Here is an 18,430-nt window from a genome sequence, read left to right as displayed (position 1 = left end):
GGTTAGGACAGGACACACTTATGTATTTTATCAGTTAAATACATTTAGGATTAGCAAAAATAAAAACGAAAATAAAATCTAAAATATTTTAGAACCATAAATTAAAGAATTGGCATATATAGTAGGGTGGCTACCATCAACAACCAGGGTTGCTTGTTTTCTGTTACCTTTAACCTACTGAATTTCTTAAATGGAATTGTCCGATTCACATTCCAAAGGATTACCACTTTTGGTTACAGGAGGTATTTAGTCGACCTCTTATCGATAATGGGTTATGTCTTTTCCTGCGTTCTTGATTAGATAAAGTCCAAAATAAAACAGAAAATATTATTCTATTACATTCATTAAATGTCGCCCTTCCTTGTTGATCTTGATTTTCATATTTTTAATGAACTCGTTATTTAAAGCTATACGAATATAATACTCTATACCCAATATATAACAGATTACAGGAAATTAAAATTCAAGCCCTTATAATGTAACACTACAGTTACATTAAGCATTGCACTAAGGATTGAACATGTTTAATGCATTTTGCTCAAATCAAACTATATGCGAGAAATATACCCTTAAAGTCCCTTGATCTAATTAAATTGCTCGGTAACATCGATTTTAAATCTATATAAGACCGTCTGTAATCAAATAAATAAATCAGTCTGTTGTGTTACTAATTTCACTCCGATCCTTATTCGTTGAATATCGCATAAAATGACGAAATTTGAAATTTTCTGTCTATGCCGCATAAACTATCCGTTAAAACGTATATTGCCAGCCGCTAATAAAAATAACTAACTAATTAACTAACTAACTAACTAACTAACTAACTAACTAAAAACTAACTAACTATCTAACTAACTAACCAACCAACCAACCAACCAACCATCCAACCAACCAACCAACCAACCAACCAACCAACCAACCAAAACCAACCAACCAATCAACCAACAAACCTAACTAACTAACAAAAGTAAATGCGTTTGGTCGACATACTTTCGTAGGCGTTTAAATATTACTAATCTCCTTTGTGTGAACAGAATGCCGAATGTTTAAACAGATCCGTTAACATTGACAAATGATTTAAAGGATTTCCTGCAACCTGCGCTTAATTTTATCAGTCAAAACATAACCAGGACCTCGGATATCAGTCATCGTCATTAATCACTTAAATTGTAATGTCATAATTGTTAACAATTAAGTTATATTTGGCGTACTTCGAGGCCCGTACTAGTTGTCAGATATAAAAGGCAGGAATGAAAATAGCACAGTTTTATTGAGAATTATTTCAAGTTTATTTCATTTACTTTGTCCTATTATTTATACCAAAACAATATAATACATAAACATTCAGATGAGTTTTTATTGCAAATTAAGTAAACACAGGAATGGCTTGATTTAGAATCAAACGATTTCGGGAAAGGATTTATTAACGCTTTGTAGTTTCTAGAAAAAATAAAACAATAAGTTTTATTTTTAAAAAAAATCTATTGTATTTTAAGAAAATTTAGTTTATGTGTGACCTATAGTGATATTCATAAATCCACAATAATTATAGTGTCTGTAAACCACTTCCTGTATAGGTTTATTTCCACAATTTTAGGTCAGGTCTACCCATTTGCTCTTAAAACATGGGGTCAGTACTAGACATAAAACAACCATTTGGGAACCAATAAAAACCTTTCTTAAAGTTACATGCTCAAGTGTAAAAAAACATGCATGATATTTATTTAGGCGGAAGTTGTTATTATTTTCAACATCCGATTTTTTTTCATACGACTATATGAATGCACATGAGTCTCATGCAATACGGTTTTAATGTTTAAGTTTTCTCTGAGTTTTAAAATCATCACACAATTATAGCTACAGAGAGGAAGGTGAATAAAGCTAATAGTAGTCGATAAGATTTCAAAATTGTATAGTTGAAATAGTAGTGACTGTAACCTGGTTAACACATAATATCGTAATAATTCAGGTTTATGAATATTAATTCATAATTTCAGATAAGGAAATTATTGATGAGGAGCATTTAAGGGCAAAAAGAATAGTTAGATCAATATTTGAAACTTCACTGACATTGAGATTATTTAAACTAAAAAGGCCCAAAAGTGTTCGGATTCCAACAGAATTTAGAAAAAAAATCATACTGAATGGTGGCATAGAGAAATTATCCAGGGCTACCGGTATGATAAAGACTTTTTTCTATATTTTGACATAGAAATATCGTTATTTGTAAGTACAGCTTTTCCATAATAAATTTTGGAACAGCCAAAGTAGATCTATAGCAACTTTTGTAACAACCCACTTGCACGATGTTTTATAAGTACGTATATTGTCATTTGATGCATACGCTCTTTCTTGCAGCTCGACGACCATGTAAGTAGTAAAAAATTCATTTTCTTTGAGAAAAGCAATCATTTTGAATAATTATCTTAAATGAAATATGATATTTTTTTATATTAAGTAAATTTTATTGTAAAACATATCAATTTCTAATTGAAAGCAGACATATTTCATTTAAACTTTATTTAAATTTTATTTAAACCATTATATTCATTTTTAATTATGGATCTTCAAAATTTACTTAAATTTAAAATTCAGAATTGATGTTAAGTATATTTACTGTAAGTAAGAAAATATGATTACCCTTCACATCTTGCTTTTCAGTACGAATTTACAATTCAGTAACGTACCATGGAGTTTAAAGAGGACTTTGATTTCAAGAAAGTTTGCAGCAAGGTCTTGGACACGTTGAAAAAAGATGACACAGAAGATTATGACAAGCTCGAAGAAGACCCAGAGGAAGAAAAAGCTGCCGAGACTAAAATGAAGGAAACATACGACGAATATGTCCACATGCTGAAACATGCTAACACACTTGACGAAGCGCTTGCACATCTGTCCCCGGAAAGACAAAAATTGATTAGAACAGCCTTTGATTGTCATAGTTTCAAAGTTGATATCCAGGTAAGATGTTATTTCTTGCAAATTGTGGCAAAATTTCGTAGTACAGTCATTAACTCTGTAACATGTTTTACATTGAGCCTAGCGCAATTTTAAAAATATTTAGACCACGTATCAACATGCAGTAATCATGGTAATGTAGCGTATTATTCTAGTTATTTTTACCGTTCCTTACTATTTGTTCTTCATTAATCATAAAAATATCACCAGAGTACAAATTGCTATTATTCACATTGTTAAAAAAAAACCTTCGTCTTTTCCAGGGTACATTTCTTTTTTTAACAGCATTAAAAAAGTTTTATCACGCAATCTTTGTTTCATTTTTACAGCGAGAGAAAGATGGGTCTATAAATCTTCTATTCGAATCGATCACAGGATCCAAGCTCCCATTTCTTCCCTCCATCGTGAAGCTAGATGAGACAAATTATGCAGAATATGACAAGTTGCTTATAGCAAGAATCATTGTGGAAATCATTATTCTAGCCCTGAAGTTTATCGGTGCCACCATGCCATTTCCTGATAAAGTAATTGGTGAAGCGGTTAAGTATATTTCCGACTCATTTGTTGCAGCGGACAGAGTTATAGCTGACGTAAAGAAATTGATTGCTGATGCGAAAACACACGATTATCGTTTGATTGCAATGGATATAGTTACAATATTAATCGACATGTTTGCTGTTTTGGCAGGACCAGTCATCAGGGTGTTCAAAATCTTAGTCCAAAGTTTGTCATGGTTCAGTATCATCATTATTGTTTGCCAAGCGTTATGTTTCATTGTTATTACCACTCTGTCAGGTGGTGCAGCCATCTTTGCCAAGCTATTATCCTGGGTACTGCACGCAACCTTCTTCTTTAACAAGTTGATACAGAAGAACGAGTACGATGCAATCACATTTCCTAAACAATGCTAGCCAGACGGACAAATTTCCTGTACCAAGTTGGAAAAGAAAGTTTGCATTTAGTTACTGAAAAATTATGTACATTAATGATCTGTTTAGTATAAACAGTTGTAGAATGTTTTGTAGATGGGTAATATTTTATTGAAATTGATAATAATCAGAACGTTTTAACGTGTGAATAGCTGAGGATTGCAGAATAATGCCTTTTATAAATCTTTGTTATTATTTTAGATACTTGACAATTTTAACGTAACATCATTCTTAACCTTAGTCCATATGGTGTTACGTCAGGAACATGCAGTCCCGAACACTTTTGTTGATCCGTTGATGAGATGAAGGCAACATGTGCTGATTAAAGGTCATGTAACGAGACACAACAAAGCTGCACAATATTGCAACTTTAACTTTTCATAATTAAGCTATTTACACAAAACCAAAATTCTAATAATTATCCTTTCAAAACAAATTAGACCATTGCATGTCAAACATTTCTTCAAATGTTGATACTAAATTTGCCAGTTTGCTTATGTATGCACGTATTTAAAGAAATTCCAAGCCAACAAGTGCACACTTTTTTTGCAACTGAATTATTTTTAATAGATAAGTATAACAATATTATCAATGTTAAGCATCACTCTTAATCACATCTACCTTAATATATTCATTACAACCTTTGTCATTTGAAACAGTCATTAGAATACAGACAAAGAAAGATTATACCTTCATAGTTTTCTCATTCACTCTTTTGTCACTTTAATACCAAGTGCGTATAACTGTTAAGCAAACATGTGTGCAATCTGAACTAAGGAAAGGTACATGATGTAATGAAAAACTGAAATTTTACATTTTGAAAAAGACATATTTATTTAACAATTCTTGTTGTAGTTGTTAACGGAAGTGATATTTTTTTCACAGTTTGAACCCATGGTATCTTAGCTAAAGTGGATACACGTTATGTCTCATTTTTGAACATGATTTATTGTTTTACATAACACTAATATACCCATCTATATCCTCTTTTACCTGTATATCTAATATCATTTTTATTATAATAAATAATCAATAGTGAAAAATGTTGCCTTATCGATTAATTATTTTGCATGTATTTTACGACAGTGATAATATATGTAGGAAATGAATGTGTCATTGGATTAATTGTTTCAATGGCCAAGTATTGATGGTTTGTCTGTTATAACAAACATACAGTTGAAACAGACTGGTATCAAAAGTTAATAGCCTTTGTCACGAGGGCAGGCCAAGATCAGACTGCACATCCGTATAGTGTAATTGACCAAGTACTATTGAAATTTAAAGTAGCATAATCAATGACACAAACTCAGCAGATTAAGGTCAGTTGTATATAGCGCATTATAATTTAGAAATGTTCACAGCAACTTAGGACATTTTAAACACTGAAAACACTTTCTGGTTAAATTGTTATACATATAGACTGAACACAAGTCAAGTCCGTGCAGAGGTGCACGAGGAAGACGTTTCAATTTCTTTTATTTAACACGGACATAATTAACTGGAGCATATGATAAGCGATTTTTAATTTTTAGCTTTAGACTAGCGATTTACCACTTGACCATTTCAAGACCATGAAGTTGACCGTTGATATAGATATGAATTATTATTTGATTCAATGTTATCAATGAAGCCTCGATTTTATTTTCCCTGTCAAAAAGTCCATATCAAATTACTAGTCTACTCTGTCTAGCCACATTATCTAGTGTCTAGTACAATATAGGCTTGACAGAAGTGTATTCGTCCGATGGAATTCAGTATTATACTCATTAACGTATGTCAACATGTATACTCACATATAGTCTACTGACCCTTTTTTCACATACCAGTATAAATACGAATATATTGTACATATATAAAACTTTTTTCAGTGTTATGTTGCGATGGCTAGACCCTGAAGGCCGGTCGAATTATACATGTATACTTCTTGTTTACTGTATATATCGTAATGCAAGCGGGGAAATGAGCAATATGTATGCCTTATCATCTGTGCAATATATGACCAAAACGAGTAATACAGTTAAGTTAGCGTACCAATATATATTTATAGTAAATAGAATTGAAAGAAATGAATTCTCTTATATTGATGCTAAAGAATAAAATGCTTAAATGTCATTAAAAAATGCCGGGAACATATTGGATTCTCAAGATCGTTCGTGGGAATGACAACTTGGCTACCATATGTATTGTTGGGTAAAATATAACATCTAAACAGTTAATTCAAAGCAGTCAGGTCAATGCTTCAATTAATTATTTTAATGTTTTACTTTAAAATATGTTGGTCTGTTAAGTCACCGTGTTGCTAACAACGACCGTACAATGCACTTCCACGGCGTAATCCTTTCACGTTACAGGATATACACAGTGAAGTTGCATAAGTAAATCAATATTGTCACAAACAGTGAAATAGTGAATACACTTGCTAAATATTAGGTTATTTGAGCTTACTAAATTTGGGCTTACTTTTCAATGATAAACACATTTTATTGCATTTGCATGTTGAAACTTTTAGAATTAGATATAGGTACTGTTTTGTTATTTCAAAGCGTTAGATATTTTTACATTTTTAAAGGTGTAACGTGAAAGAAAAGCCAGCAACAAACTTGTAACAATAACAAATTTATTACAGAAACATTATTAAAGCAAATTTAAAGAACAATTTATGCTTATAAATACCTGAAGTCAAAATAAAAATATAAATCTCAAATGTCTAGTATGATCCTGGAATGATCCTTTTTTGAACAGCACAGTCAAATCCGATGTTAAATCCAAGAACACTTTAGAATAAATTCCCACAATAAAATCTACAAGAATAATTTAATTTTTTTAATGGAAGCTCCAATAAATCTGGCACTAATAACTTAATATCCAAGATGAATAATACTCCAAATGTATTGATGATTTAAAAGGTAACTGATGACTTAAAAGGTAAAGATAATGAAAAAAGTCCCCTTATATATATATATATTAGCTAAGATCATTCTAGATCAGTCTTTTATGTTCTACAGTAATCATAATCTAGCACCTTCAACAATAAAGAATAATCTGGAAATTTCTATCTAAATATAATGCACGAATCATAATCTAGAATTTTCTACAACAGTTAAGAAACTTCTTGTAAAATCTTTTGCAGGTACACAGGCAGCTTATGTTCTAAAATTAGAACAATGATAATATTGGAAATACCAACTTGTCAGAGATAAACTATATACATGTAATATATTGCATACATAACAAAGGGGTGTATCTTATATAGCCGAAGAGTAATTTGATTGAATTAATAATAAAAGAAAACAAAGAAATGTCAGAGAAAAAATAAAACAAGAATGTAAGTGTTTGTATTGCTTTAAAGGTTAAAAGAAAAGATTATAAAAATCAAAGCACAGAAGGCGCTGAATTTGTTTGGGTATTAAAATGTCAGAAAAATGAAGTTTGTGAGATTATAAACCAATTTGTTTTTCTATAGTGCCACCAATGCTTTCCAGCGTTTTAATTGTTGTTAATTGGCTATAATACTAATTGCAACACATATATTCAATTCAATGTTTAATTGACTTAAACAATTTGAAAAAAAATGGGTTGCCTTAACTGGATTTGAACTCCAGACCTCTCGCTTCCTAAGCGAGCGCGCAAACCCCTCGGCCACGGTGAAGATATATTTGAACGGTCTGAAGAAAACCATATTATTCTTAATTAGGGTTTGTAGACGCTAACTGTTGTTTAACACAGATGTTAATAAGCATGTATATCTATAAAGAATAAAACAATATTAGAAATATTCAACCATCCAGGAACTATTTTGCTTAAAAATTAATGCGCCTGTCATTTGACCATCTTTACGCAGTGATCTCCCTGAATTTTTCGGCGTTAGTGTACATGTAAAGGGAAGTAACCGCTTCAAAAAAGCGGATTACTTTCGGCATTTGCAATTAACAGCATTAGGGGCTGAAATTCCGCTACCATTATTTGTTTGGTCTGACGACCCAAACAAATGTACGGTATCCTTCTTAAAAATTGTCCGCTTTAAATTCGAAAGTAACATGCGTTGGTAATGTTAGTAATCGTTTTTCTTCCAAGCGATTACTAACGCATTCACAAGTTACCGTGGACAATTATATTTTGTTTTGCAAAATGTAACATCTTAAACTACGTATGAAGTGTGCTTTTTGCAACCGACAGTTACACATTTTATGCAAAGGAGACAAGCAAAATTTCATACTGTCGAAATTTCAGAAATAAAATCGATATATAATAGAGTATATTCTTTTATATCCTTTGCAGATTTTTCTATTAGAATCGCTACATTTGGTCTATGTAAAACATTTTAATTTTATGTGTCAAGATTTTGTAACAGCAGTGAAGCTTCTTTAAATTTCAAAACTTTAAATGCGATAATTATCGATATTAACCATGGGCGACATCAAATGATAGCATTTCTTCTGGAGTAAGAGCTTCTTAGCGTTCAAGAATAACCTCCAAACTAATGCAAAGACATATCAGCAATCAGTCAAATGACGTCGTAAGGTTGGCTCCAAAAAATGGTGCTTTTTTACATTCGATATAGAAAGAACAAATTGCAGATAAAAATTACATCTTACATGGACGTCTCGCAGCAATTGTCCTTGAGTTTGAGATTTGGGTTTGCTGTCAAGTTAACCATCAAACTCATGCAATGACGAATCCACGACAAAATCAGACAAATGGGGTCGTAACGGTTTAATCCAGAAAATGTTGCTTTCAACGATGATTATTATTTTTCTTTTTAAAAGAAAATCAAATTTCAGATACAAAATATAACAATGCCATGCAAGCCTTTCGTTTGTGTAAAGTTCTTTATCACAACCCTCGAGCAGGGACACGAATGTTAGCAATTGTAAAACAAGCTTTATTAACTATCAAGGTGTGAAAATTAAATTGTTTAACTCGATCTCATGTTAACTTATGTCATAATGTATAAAGGAACTTCAACATTAGTTATAAATCAGAGCGGGCGCTAGGGTGCAGTGGTAACTCACGACCTCTGGTTTACAAGACCAGTGCTCTAACCACTGAGCTATGGAGGCACAAGTTACTATTTAAAAGAGGTATTATTACAACTGATAACAATATTCTTAAAGATTTTACCTTGTATCAATTGTTTATTTGTGCATTGTGCATGTTTGTGTGTGTTTTTTCACTAAATAAGTATTTTTTCATAATGTATCAACTAACAAATTAATAGAAATCAATTCATGTTTACAAAGTTACCTATCTCTAAATAGTCTATTGTTCTAAAGTAGAGCTAAACCAACACTTCTTGTAACCTATTTAACTTGCTGGTAAAAGATACTACGTTTTTTCTTTCATTGAAAAAAAAGTTAACAAAAAGTATGACCTCGACGTGATTCGAACACGCAACCTTCTGATCTGGAGTCAGACGCGCTACCGTTGCGCCACGAAGCCATTTAATGTTACAATTACATGATATATAGCCCTATATAGCTTAACCGTTAATCAAGGTAATGTGTAATTTGATCTACATAATTGCGTCATTTTAATTGAAGGAAACTATTTATATACGCATTAGATAATCGTGTTAATACGACGTTTCAATGTATATTGATTTATTATAATTATTATTATATTGGTATGGATATAAATATCTAAATATCAATTAAATATCTTACTAGTAAGATTTAAAGCTGTGATGGCCGAGTGGTTAAGGCGTTTGACTCGAAATCAAATGGGCATTGCCCGCGCAGGTTCGAATCCTGCTCGCAGCGTTAATTCTTTTAATTAATCTTTTAAACACATGTTTAAAAAAGAAAGATTTTTAAGATCTATAAGAAAACGAAAGTATTGACTAATATTTAGCTAACTATGTGGACACGAAATCGGACACCTTTACATTATTCGGTCGTACCATTATTGTACGAGGGTTGTACAAGTTATTTAATTAATACATTTTACATTTTCATAACAACATCAAAGAAATATTTTTTAAACTTTGTCATATAAATGTTCATTATATAAATATAAAGATACGATGTGACTTCTACGTAGTTGTATACCAGATAATCAGTTAATATATCTTTAGCATACTTGTGATATAAATGTAATTATCTGTATAGCTGTGATGGCCGAGTGGTTAAGGCGTTGGACTTGAAATCCAATGGGCATTGCCCGCGCAGGTTCGAACCCTGCTCGCAGCGAATTTATTTTAGAACATCGTCTGAAACCTACTTTTATGTATCAACTGTGACAGTTATGAAGGCAGCTAGAACCACATCATATTAGGTAAGTAAGGGAACATATCTTTAAGCAGTTTGCCAATAGTGATGAAATAGTTTTGTTTGGTTTTAATAAAATTTTATTCTTAAAATATTTTCTAAAAACATATATACCAAACAAACAAGCGCATGCAGTTTGGTAGTAAATAGTGAGGATCGAACTCACGACCCCTGGTTTACAAGACCAGTGCTCTAACCACTGAGCTATGGAGGCACACGTTTAGAAGGTAAAAGAGGTATTATTACAACTGATAACAATATTTTTAAAGATTTTACCTTGTATCAATTGTTTACTTGTGCATTGTGCATGTTTGTGTGTGTTTTTTCACTAAATAAGTATTTTTTTCATATTGTATCAATTAACAAATAAATAGAAATCAATTTATGTTTTCAAAGTTACATATCTCTAAATAGTCTATTGTCTTACAGTAGAACTAAACCAACACTTCCTGTAACCTTTTAAACTTGCTGGTAAAAGATACTCCTTTTTTCTTTCGTTGAAAAAAAGGGGAACAAATATATGACCTGGACGTGATTCGAACACGCAACCTTCTGATCTGGAGTCAGACGCGCTACCGTTGCGCCACGAAGCCTTATGTACAAGTACATGAAATGTAGCCTTATTTAATATTGCGTAATTTGATCTGCACTCCTGCGTCATTTTAATTGATATACGCGTGGGATAATCGTGTAAATACGACGTTACTTGTGGTTTATATATTGAATTATTACCATACTTAATCGTATTTCTTCGTAAGACATCAGAATATTTAGATACGATGTGACTTATATGTAGTTGTATTGTATCAGTTAATAGTCATTAATAAATACGAGATAATCAGTTAATATATAATAATTATGATATTAATATTATAAATCTGTATGGCTGTGATGGCCGAGTGGTTAAGGCGTTGGACTTGAAATCCAATGGGCATTGCCCGCGCAGGTTCGAACCCTGCTCGCAGCGATTTCATTTTAGAACAAATTCTGAAATACCCATGAGAAATATTGCTAAGAACACATGAACATCAAGAAATAAATGAAGTTTATATATTTTAAAAGCTGCATGCACCACATAAAATAAGTCAATGCTCATTGATTTGTTACGTTAGATTTAGATAAAACTGGAATGAAAGATATGTAATTTTAAAATGAATTCTGTTTGAATGTTGTCAATTGAAATTTTATCAAGACTGTTACAACGTTTAACTTTCTGAACAATGTTTTACCACCAAATACGCGTGATTTTCGTATTATTTTTACTTTCCTTGTAATCAAATATGTAAATGAAAAAGGTTTATCATCACTTTTTAAGCGAGAAGTTTAAAACGGAAAATGTTTTTAATATTAATAGCCAAAAAACTTGTGATACAAGTCACCAAAAAGGTAAACGGGATTACTTCGATTTGTTGAAATGAAAATGCTTGTGTTTTATTAACTGATAAAATTCTTTGCGAGATATTAAATCTTATTCAATGCTTTAAGTATTTATTTTATATTCATACGAAATTACACTTTTCTTTGATGATTTTTTTTTTGCTACATTAATTACGCTTTCTCCCCTTAAACATTAAAGGTATTCTTTAAGCTTAGATCCCTGGCCTGTCCAATTCTTATTATCATATTAGTGGATACAAGAATTTCACCACAACATATTTGTTAACACAAGAGCACATGTCAATGTTTATGGTTTAATCTATTGTTATTCAAATGAAAGGTCTACGATTGGCCTACAGTTCAGCAAACCTTTCTGTCCTGTGTGTCATTTTTGTTGGAAAATATATGTCGCACGAAAAAAGGCAAAAAAAAAGATATGACCTCGACGTGATTCGAATACGCAACCTTCTGATCTGGAGTCAGACGCGCTACCGTTGCGCCACGAAGCCTTGTATATATTTAGTGTTACAGTATGTAATTTCACATACAGACAGTGTATCGATCAGCATTATTGCGTCATTTTATTTAGAGAAACTTTATTTACATATGATACAGTTGTGTATCGGTTTAACGGTTTAATAAGTAATTTCTATGTTTTATAGTAGTTTATTACATGTTTAATACGTGTCACGTACTTAAAGGTTCAATATGTTTAAGAAATGTTATCATTGTTATTTCTCAAACACTGTTAATATTTGGTATCCTAAAATGTACAAAAAATATCTCTTATTTTTTGTAGGTTCCAAGTGATGACTTTCAGATTGAATGAGTTGTATTTTGCCATTTTTCACGTCTAAGTAAGTTCAAAATAGGAAGACATTTTGTTATATATAATCGTTTATTTTCAATTCATTGAATATTTTCATTTGAAATCGTTTCATTCCCACCTTGATTTATGTCCCATTATACTTTAAAATATGTTTTAATAAATAAGACATGTTACTCTCTCCAATACATGTACAATGCCCGTTATGATGGGGTCAATAAAGAAACCGAATTATAAACTACTATTACTACGCGCCTTAAAATATTACGTTAAAAATGTTTAAAAAAATTAAACGCTGCGAGCAGGATTTGAACCTGCGCGGGCAATGCCCATTTGATTTCGAGTCAAACGCCTTAACCACTCGGCCATCACAGCTTATAAAGACTACAATATATAGATATCAATTAATTTTTTTCCATTAACTCTACCTTATTTATAGCCATTACGTTCATTTTATTACAGAACGGCTTTAATGTATTTATAAACTGACGTATACATACTATTGACGATTCGATTAACGATATAGTATGCTCAAATTTGATATTATAAAGGAGGAAAAAACTGATAACTATGGTGGCTGATTTGTGCCATTTGTGTTTTCGCCCCGCGCCCCGCCATTCTCGACTTTTCGCTTAAATTGGCGGGGTCGCGGGACGAAAACACGCTAATTAGCGGGGCCGCGAGGCGAAGTTTTATTTTATTAAACATCGCCCCGCGCCCCCGCCGTTTTATTTATTAATTCTTGCTCCGCGCCCTCGCGGGGCGAAGTTTTATTTGTTAAAATTCGCCGCGCACCCCCGCTAATTAGCGTGTTTTCGCTCCGCGACCCCGCCATTCTCGACTTTTCGCTTGGCGGGGTCGCAGGACGAAAACACGCTAATAAGCGGGGCGCGGGGCGAAGTTTTATTTTAATTAACTTCGCCAAGCGCCCCCGCCGTTTTATTTCTTAATTCACGCTCCGCGCCCACGCGGGGCGAAGTTTTATTTGTTAAACTTCGCCGCGGGCCCCCGCTAATAAGCGTGTTTTCGCTCCTCGACCCCGCCATTTTAACTTGTTAATTCTCGACTTTTCGCTTGGCGGGGTCGCGGGACGAAAACACGAATGGCACAAATCAGCCACCATAGATGACAGCTGTAGTCTTTTTAGTATTATATATATATATATAGAATAAACATCTTATGAATACACACAGAGAAGACATGCTGAGTTTAAAACTCTACATACTATAGTAAATCGTCATAATGATTAATTGGTCAATAAATGCAGGTGATACTTTTTAAGAAAATTCCAAAATATTTTCGCTGCGAGCAGGGTTCGAACCTGCGCGGGCAATGCCCATTGGATTTCAAGTCCAACGCCTTAACCACTCGGCCATCACAGCTATACAGATTCAAACATAAATATCACAAGTGATTATCTGGTATACACTGATACAATACAACTATCGTATCTTTATATATATATTTATATGACACACTTTAAAAACTATTTCTTTGATGTAATGAAAATGTAAAATGTATTAATAGAATGACTTGTACTAATAGTACGACCGAATAATGACTCCGAGTTCTTGTGCACATAGTTAACTATTCTTTCGTTTTCTTATAGATCTTAAAACTATTTATTTTCAAACATGTGTTTCAAAGCACCATGTCTTATTATCAATATTATCATTATCATTATTATTATTATTATTAGTATTAGTATTTAACCTGAATATTTTTCTCATTATCATAAACTGTAGTATAAATTCTTGAGTTATTTCATAACACTTAATAATAGCGTGAATGAATGTCATATTATCTTTATTGTAAACATTTAAATCAATTAGGACATGGTAACAGCTGCAATTAAAAAAATACCCTTGTTGAAACATTATCGAACCCTTCTTGGTCATATACACTTTTATCTGATTCTTGAGTGTGTGCCTCCATAGCTCAGTGGTTAGAGCACTGGTCTTGTAAACCAGGGGTCGTGAGTTCGATCCTCACTGGGGGCTTTCAATTTTTCATGAACACTTCACAATAATTTAAGGATCACACACATCACCCAGGGTCTCATGTAAGTATAGTATAGTGACCGAACCCTGCATGCAAACTTTTATTTTAGCCAAACTAGGAGAGCACTGTAGGAGCACATTTGTCTCGGAACACATTTGTCTCACGATGTGTGACCGATGTGCTCGTAAACATTCATATTTGTGACAAATTGGAAATGAGACAGATGTGTTCGACACACAATAGAAAACAATAATGCTATGGAGTCCGAAGTATTGTCTGCTTTTTCTTATATCATACTTACCGCAATCAAGTAGAAACGGAATGGTAAAATTATAACTTGTAAGTCATATTTTTACATAAAATGTTTAGTACTATAAACTGTTGGCAGTGTGATTAATTTGTGTTTTGTAATAAATATTTGTTTGTATCTTTTGATATTTATATTTAACAATAAATATGAACTGTAATGTTTAAGAATTTAGTATCTTAATAATGATTCCATTGACATTTTTTCAATCTCATTTGCTGTTTATATAACTAATTATTTACTGATTATTATATCTCACAATTGACTTAGTGTTTGAAATTATATTTGCCTGCCCAATAGCGGTACAGTATTTCAAATGAATCGTAACGCATTTACTTAAGTGTTAATCGACTTTTTACATTTGAAAAGGGACGTAACTCTATATTTACATACTATTTTACTTTATACATTCACATCCCTTGTTAAGAAAGTTGAGTAAATTTGAATAGGTAAATCTAAATACTTTTCAATTAATCGTGTTACAAAATGATTTTTGAAACATATCATACATATTTATTCTTTTAATCAATGATTATCAAGGGGCGTTTTTATATCTTAACAACATATTCTGTTCTTAGTTAACAAGGTGTTCAAGTTGATTGCACACATTCTTTCATAAGCGCAACCGGAATAAACCCTCGTTTAATTCAAGAATATATACGATTTGTTTGTTTGTCTGTATTTTACCACATGACTGAGAAATAAATGTGATCGATTGAAAGTAATGACAAACAGAATAAACTCGATCATACTCTATAAAAGATAAATACTACATCCGGTCGATTTTTCATAGCAACAGACCGTGTCGTAAAAAGGTCTGTAAAAAGGTTTATAATAAATAACTAAGAAAATGATCTTAATAAAACATTAACAGAATATTGGAAAAATGGATATATATTTCTGCAGAAAAAAGTGATTATACATGAACATTCAAATTAAGGTGTATCCAAAAAAATTTAACGCCGTGATGATTTAAGTTTAACGGTATATTTCTTAATTTCAAATCGATTGAATCCTATTTTATATCATATAGGTACAACTAGAATTATTCATAACAATTCATACAATTGATACATATATCAGTCAATGTTAATAGAACGATCCACGATAAGGGTATATTTGAATAATTTGGTGAAAATTAAATAAATATTTATCTCACGCTTTGCGGCTTTAAATCAACAAAAAAACTTACTATTGATACATTCAACTAACTAAGCCCCTGTAAATAACTAAACGGACAAAGGTATGGTATTTATAAGATATAAACATTAATGATAAATATTAGGTCTGGTTTTTGTTAGGTCAATATCTATACATTCTATAGGCGTGCTGTTTTATTATTGAATTTTTTGTACATTGATATTAAACAATTTATATAAAGTATAATAACAAAATTACATTTGAATGATTGTTGAATTTTATATCATATCTAGATATTTAAGACTTTGTGAAACTCTATATAATGAAATAAAACCAGTCACATTTTATAGCTTTTCTGATGTGATCTGTGTGGGAAATTAGGTTCTTTTTCTCCTTATTTACATTTATAATAATTATATTATTAATTTATTGAAACAGCTGCAAAGAAACCCCGTTTTTGGATATCATTTTCCTGATACAACGCATATTTGATGAAATTTAAAGTTTACCACATATTTCGTTGAAAATGATATAAATATATTTAACTCATGCTTTGCGGCTTTAAATCGACAAAAAATTACTGTTGATATATTCAGCTGTACTAGTACATAAACGGACAAAGATTAAATACAAACATAAATGATAAAAATAAGGTCTGTTGTTTCGTTAGATTAATATCTTTACATTTGATAAACGTGCTATTTCAGTAATCATATAGATTATATAAACAATATATTAACATCGTATTTGAATGATTGTGAAATCCTGTATCAAAATATGTAAGACATAGTGAAATCTTTTTGACATAGATAACGATTTTACCACCTGCTTTTATTTTCTAATTTTGTGGGGGGTTTTTTATTACCATGTGTGTTTATTAACATATTTCATTGTGGCTAGAATAAGAAATGATTTGTCAAACAAGATCAAAAGTAGCCTTCGAAAGTTCATTCTTGCAAAAGATTTTTTTTCATAAACAATGTATCTAATTTTATATAAAAGCTAGGCACATGCTAGGTGGACATTAACGGAGAATTAAAAAAAATATACTTTGTCAGATAAACTCACGCGGGCACGTACCGTTATTTATTATAATTATTATATGCGTTAGTCAGGGACCAATGCAAAAATAGCTGACTGCAATGACAACTTCTAACATTACTTTCTCAAAGATATCTGTCAAATCGCACGCGCACATGACAAGTATACTGGAACCTCTTCCATTATGGATAAAAAAACTAAGACGTATATTTAAATATGAAAATAAAACTCTAATGCATTTTTTTCGTGCAATAAAATCTGCAAATGCCTTATGACTACTCTGTCTTTTTCCTGTTTCTTTATTAATATTTTGTCCAATTCACTTATTAAAACTGGCATTAAAAGATTTGGCATACTTAGAACTGTAAGAAGATAACATTTTATTTAGTGTCTGAAACTCATTTTAGTAATGTAGGTTTTTTTGTTGTTTTCTTTTGTTTAAAAATGTCCAACCGAAAATAATGCTTTCATAGTAAAAGCGCATACATTTCATTTTATTTTTGATACAATATATAGATAGTATAGTTCAAGTGATTATTCAAGATTTTTACCACATATTTTGTAACAGAAGTGACAGAAAATAAGTCCGATAATTTTCAAATTCTGGATATCAGAATATCTTTAAATCCTAAGTTTTCATATAAATTGAATAAAGAATTACGATTATGATCCATTTTCACTACATCTTAACTTAAACCTTGCTCGGGTTAAACTAAATCGTCACTATAATAATTTCAGTTTTAAACAATTCCATCAGAATCTTTTCTCGTCAGTGTTATTGTTTTATTTGATTCATCAGTAATGTCGGTATACATCAAAGGTGAATCTTTGTCATTCGTGTCTGTAAACGAATTCAATTTCATTAATGATTTAGTTGTATCATCGGTCGCCTTTGCGTCTTGATTAGGTTCATTACTATCTCCTTTTATCCTATGTAAACATGCAGCACTTTCCACTTCACGTTTTGCAGCTTGTTCCATGGCTATACGTCCTTCTGGAGAGAGACCATCGGAGAATTTTGCTCCAAATCTTCGTAGAAGAATTCCGCGTATTTCTACAAGATCATCTGCGGGTAAATTATATCCATTTAAATTCTCTTGAATGAATGTTGCTATTCTATCCATGGTGTAATCATGCACGCCTGAAATTGTTATAAAAGATGCGTTGAAAGAAACAATGCTATTGCGGTGGCAGGTTATGGCATTTTTAAAATGCAGAACATACTGTTCTTATTGTGTTTGATTAACATTATTACACTTTATATATCTGTTTAAAAATGCACTGTCTTCTAAACATTTACCCCAGGTCACAGTTTCGCTTACTATAAAATGTTTTAATCTCCAATGTTTCTGTTAATTTTTTATATATTCAATATAACGAAATATCTCACATGAATTATTAAATATAATTCATTATTGTTGCATTGTGTATTTAGTTAAAGTTAAACTGTTCATGCAACCGGTAATTAAAAAAAATGGTGTTTTACTCACATTTTACGACTAGCAAAGAAATATCCAAAGTTAAGACTGATCATTTATTCCATTTTGCGGCGCGTGACAGGTGATTTCCGTCCCGATTATTCGGG

At 31.6% G+C, this 18,430-nt stretch overlaps 2 protein-coding genes and 9 non-coding genes across 11 annotated transcripts; 5 read left to right on the top strand and 6 right to left on the bottom strand.

The window, feature by feature from the left end:
* Positions 1 to 2,282: 2,282 nt before the first annotated feature.
* On the top strand, positions 2,283 to 4,689 carry LOC132728710 (uncharacterized). Its single transcript, XM_060714390.1, has 3 exons — positions 2,283 to 2,370; positions 2,662 to 2,961; positions 3,288 to 4,689. The coding sequence occupies exons 2-3, from the start codon at positions 2,689 to 2,691 to the stop codon at positions 3,867 to 3,869; spliced, it is 855 nt and encodes a 284-aa protein (XP_060570373.1). The 5' UTR covers positions 2,283 to 2,370; positions 2,662 to 2,688; the 3' UTR covers positions 3,870 to 4,689.
* A 4,565-nt stretch (positions 4,690 to 9,254) lies between these two features.
* Trnaw-cca (transfer RNA tryptophan (anticodon CCA)) lies at positions 9,255 to 9,326 on the bottom strand. The gene has a single exon. It is a non-coding gene; the product is annotated as a tRNA-Trp (tRNA).
* A 238-nt stretch (positions 9,327 to 9,564) lies between these two features.
* Positions 9,565 to 9,646, top strand: Trnas-cga (transfer RNA serine (anticodon CGA)). Its single transcript has one exon. It is a non-coding gene; the product is annotated as a tRNA-Ser (tRNA).
* Positions 9,647 to 9,993: 347 nt separating this feature from the next.
* Trnas-uga (transfer RNA serine (anticodon UGA)) lies at positions 9,994 to 10,075 on the top strand. Its single transcript has one exon. It is a non-coding gene; the product is annotated as a tRNA-Ser (tRNA).
* Positions 10,076 to 10,674: 599 nt separating this feature from the next.
* Positions 10,675 to 10,746, bottom strand: Trnaw-cca (transfer RNA tryptophan (anticodon CCA)). Its single transcript has one exon. It is a non-coding gene; the product is annotated as a tRNA-Trp (tRNA).
* A 292-nt stretch (positions 10,747 to 11,038) lies between these two features.
* On the top strand, positions 11,039 to 11,120 carry Trnas-uga (transfer RNA serine (anticodon UGA)). Its single transcript has one exon. It is a non-coding gene; the product is annotated as a tRNA-Ser (tRNA).
* Positions 11,121 to 11,967: 847 nt separating this feature from the next.
* Trnaw-cca (transfer RNA tryptophan (anticodon CCA)) lies at positions 11,968 to 12,039 on the bottom strand. Its single transcript has one exon. It is a non-coding gene; the product is annotated as a tRNA-Trp (tRNA).
* A 610-nt stretch (positions 12,040 to 12,649) lies between these two features.
* On the bottom strand, positions 12,650 to 12,731 carry Trnas-cga (transfer RNA serine (anticodon CGA)). Its single transcript has one exon. It is a non-coding gene; the product is annotated as a tRNA-Ser (tRNA).
* Positions 12,732 to 13,656: 925 nt separating this feature from the next.
* On the bottom strand, positions 13,657 to 13,738 carry Trnas-uga (transfer RNA serine (anticodon UGA)). Its single transcript has one exon. It is a non-coding gene; the product is annotated as a tRNA-Ser (tRNA).
* Positions 13,739 to 14,283: 545 nt separating this feature from the next.
* Trnat-ugu (transfer RNA threonine (anticodon UGU)) lies at positions 14,284 to 14,356 on the top strand. The gene has a single exon. It is a non-coding gene; the product is annotated as a tRNA-Thr (tRNA).
* Positions 14,357 to 17,167: 2,811 nt separating this feature from the next.
* Positions 17,168 to 18,430, bottom strand: LOC132728711 (uncharacterized). Its single transcript, XM_060714391.1, has 2 exons — positions 18,336 to 18,430; positions 17,168 to 17,986 (listed from the first exon to the last, which is right to left on the bottom strand). Exon 2 carries the CDS (start codon positions 17,967 to 17,969, stop codon positions 17,586 to 17,588), a length of 384 nt encoding a protein of 127 aa, XP_060570374.1. The 5' UTR covers positions 17,970 to 17,986; positions 18,336 to 18,430; the 3' UTR covers positions 17,168 to 17,585.

Source organism: Ruditapes philippinarum, unplaced genomic scaffold (genome assembly GCF_026571515.1).
Source record: "Ruditapes philippinarum isolate M1 unplaced genomic scaffold, ASM2657151v2 ctg17530_1_1_1_1, whole genome shotgun sequence".
NCBI classification, from domain to species: Eukaryota; Metazoa; Mollusca; class Bivalvia; order Venerida; family Veneridae; genus Ruditapes; species Ruditapes philippinarum.
This window is presented reverse-complemented; position numbering and strand designations above follow the sequence as displayed.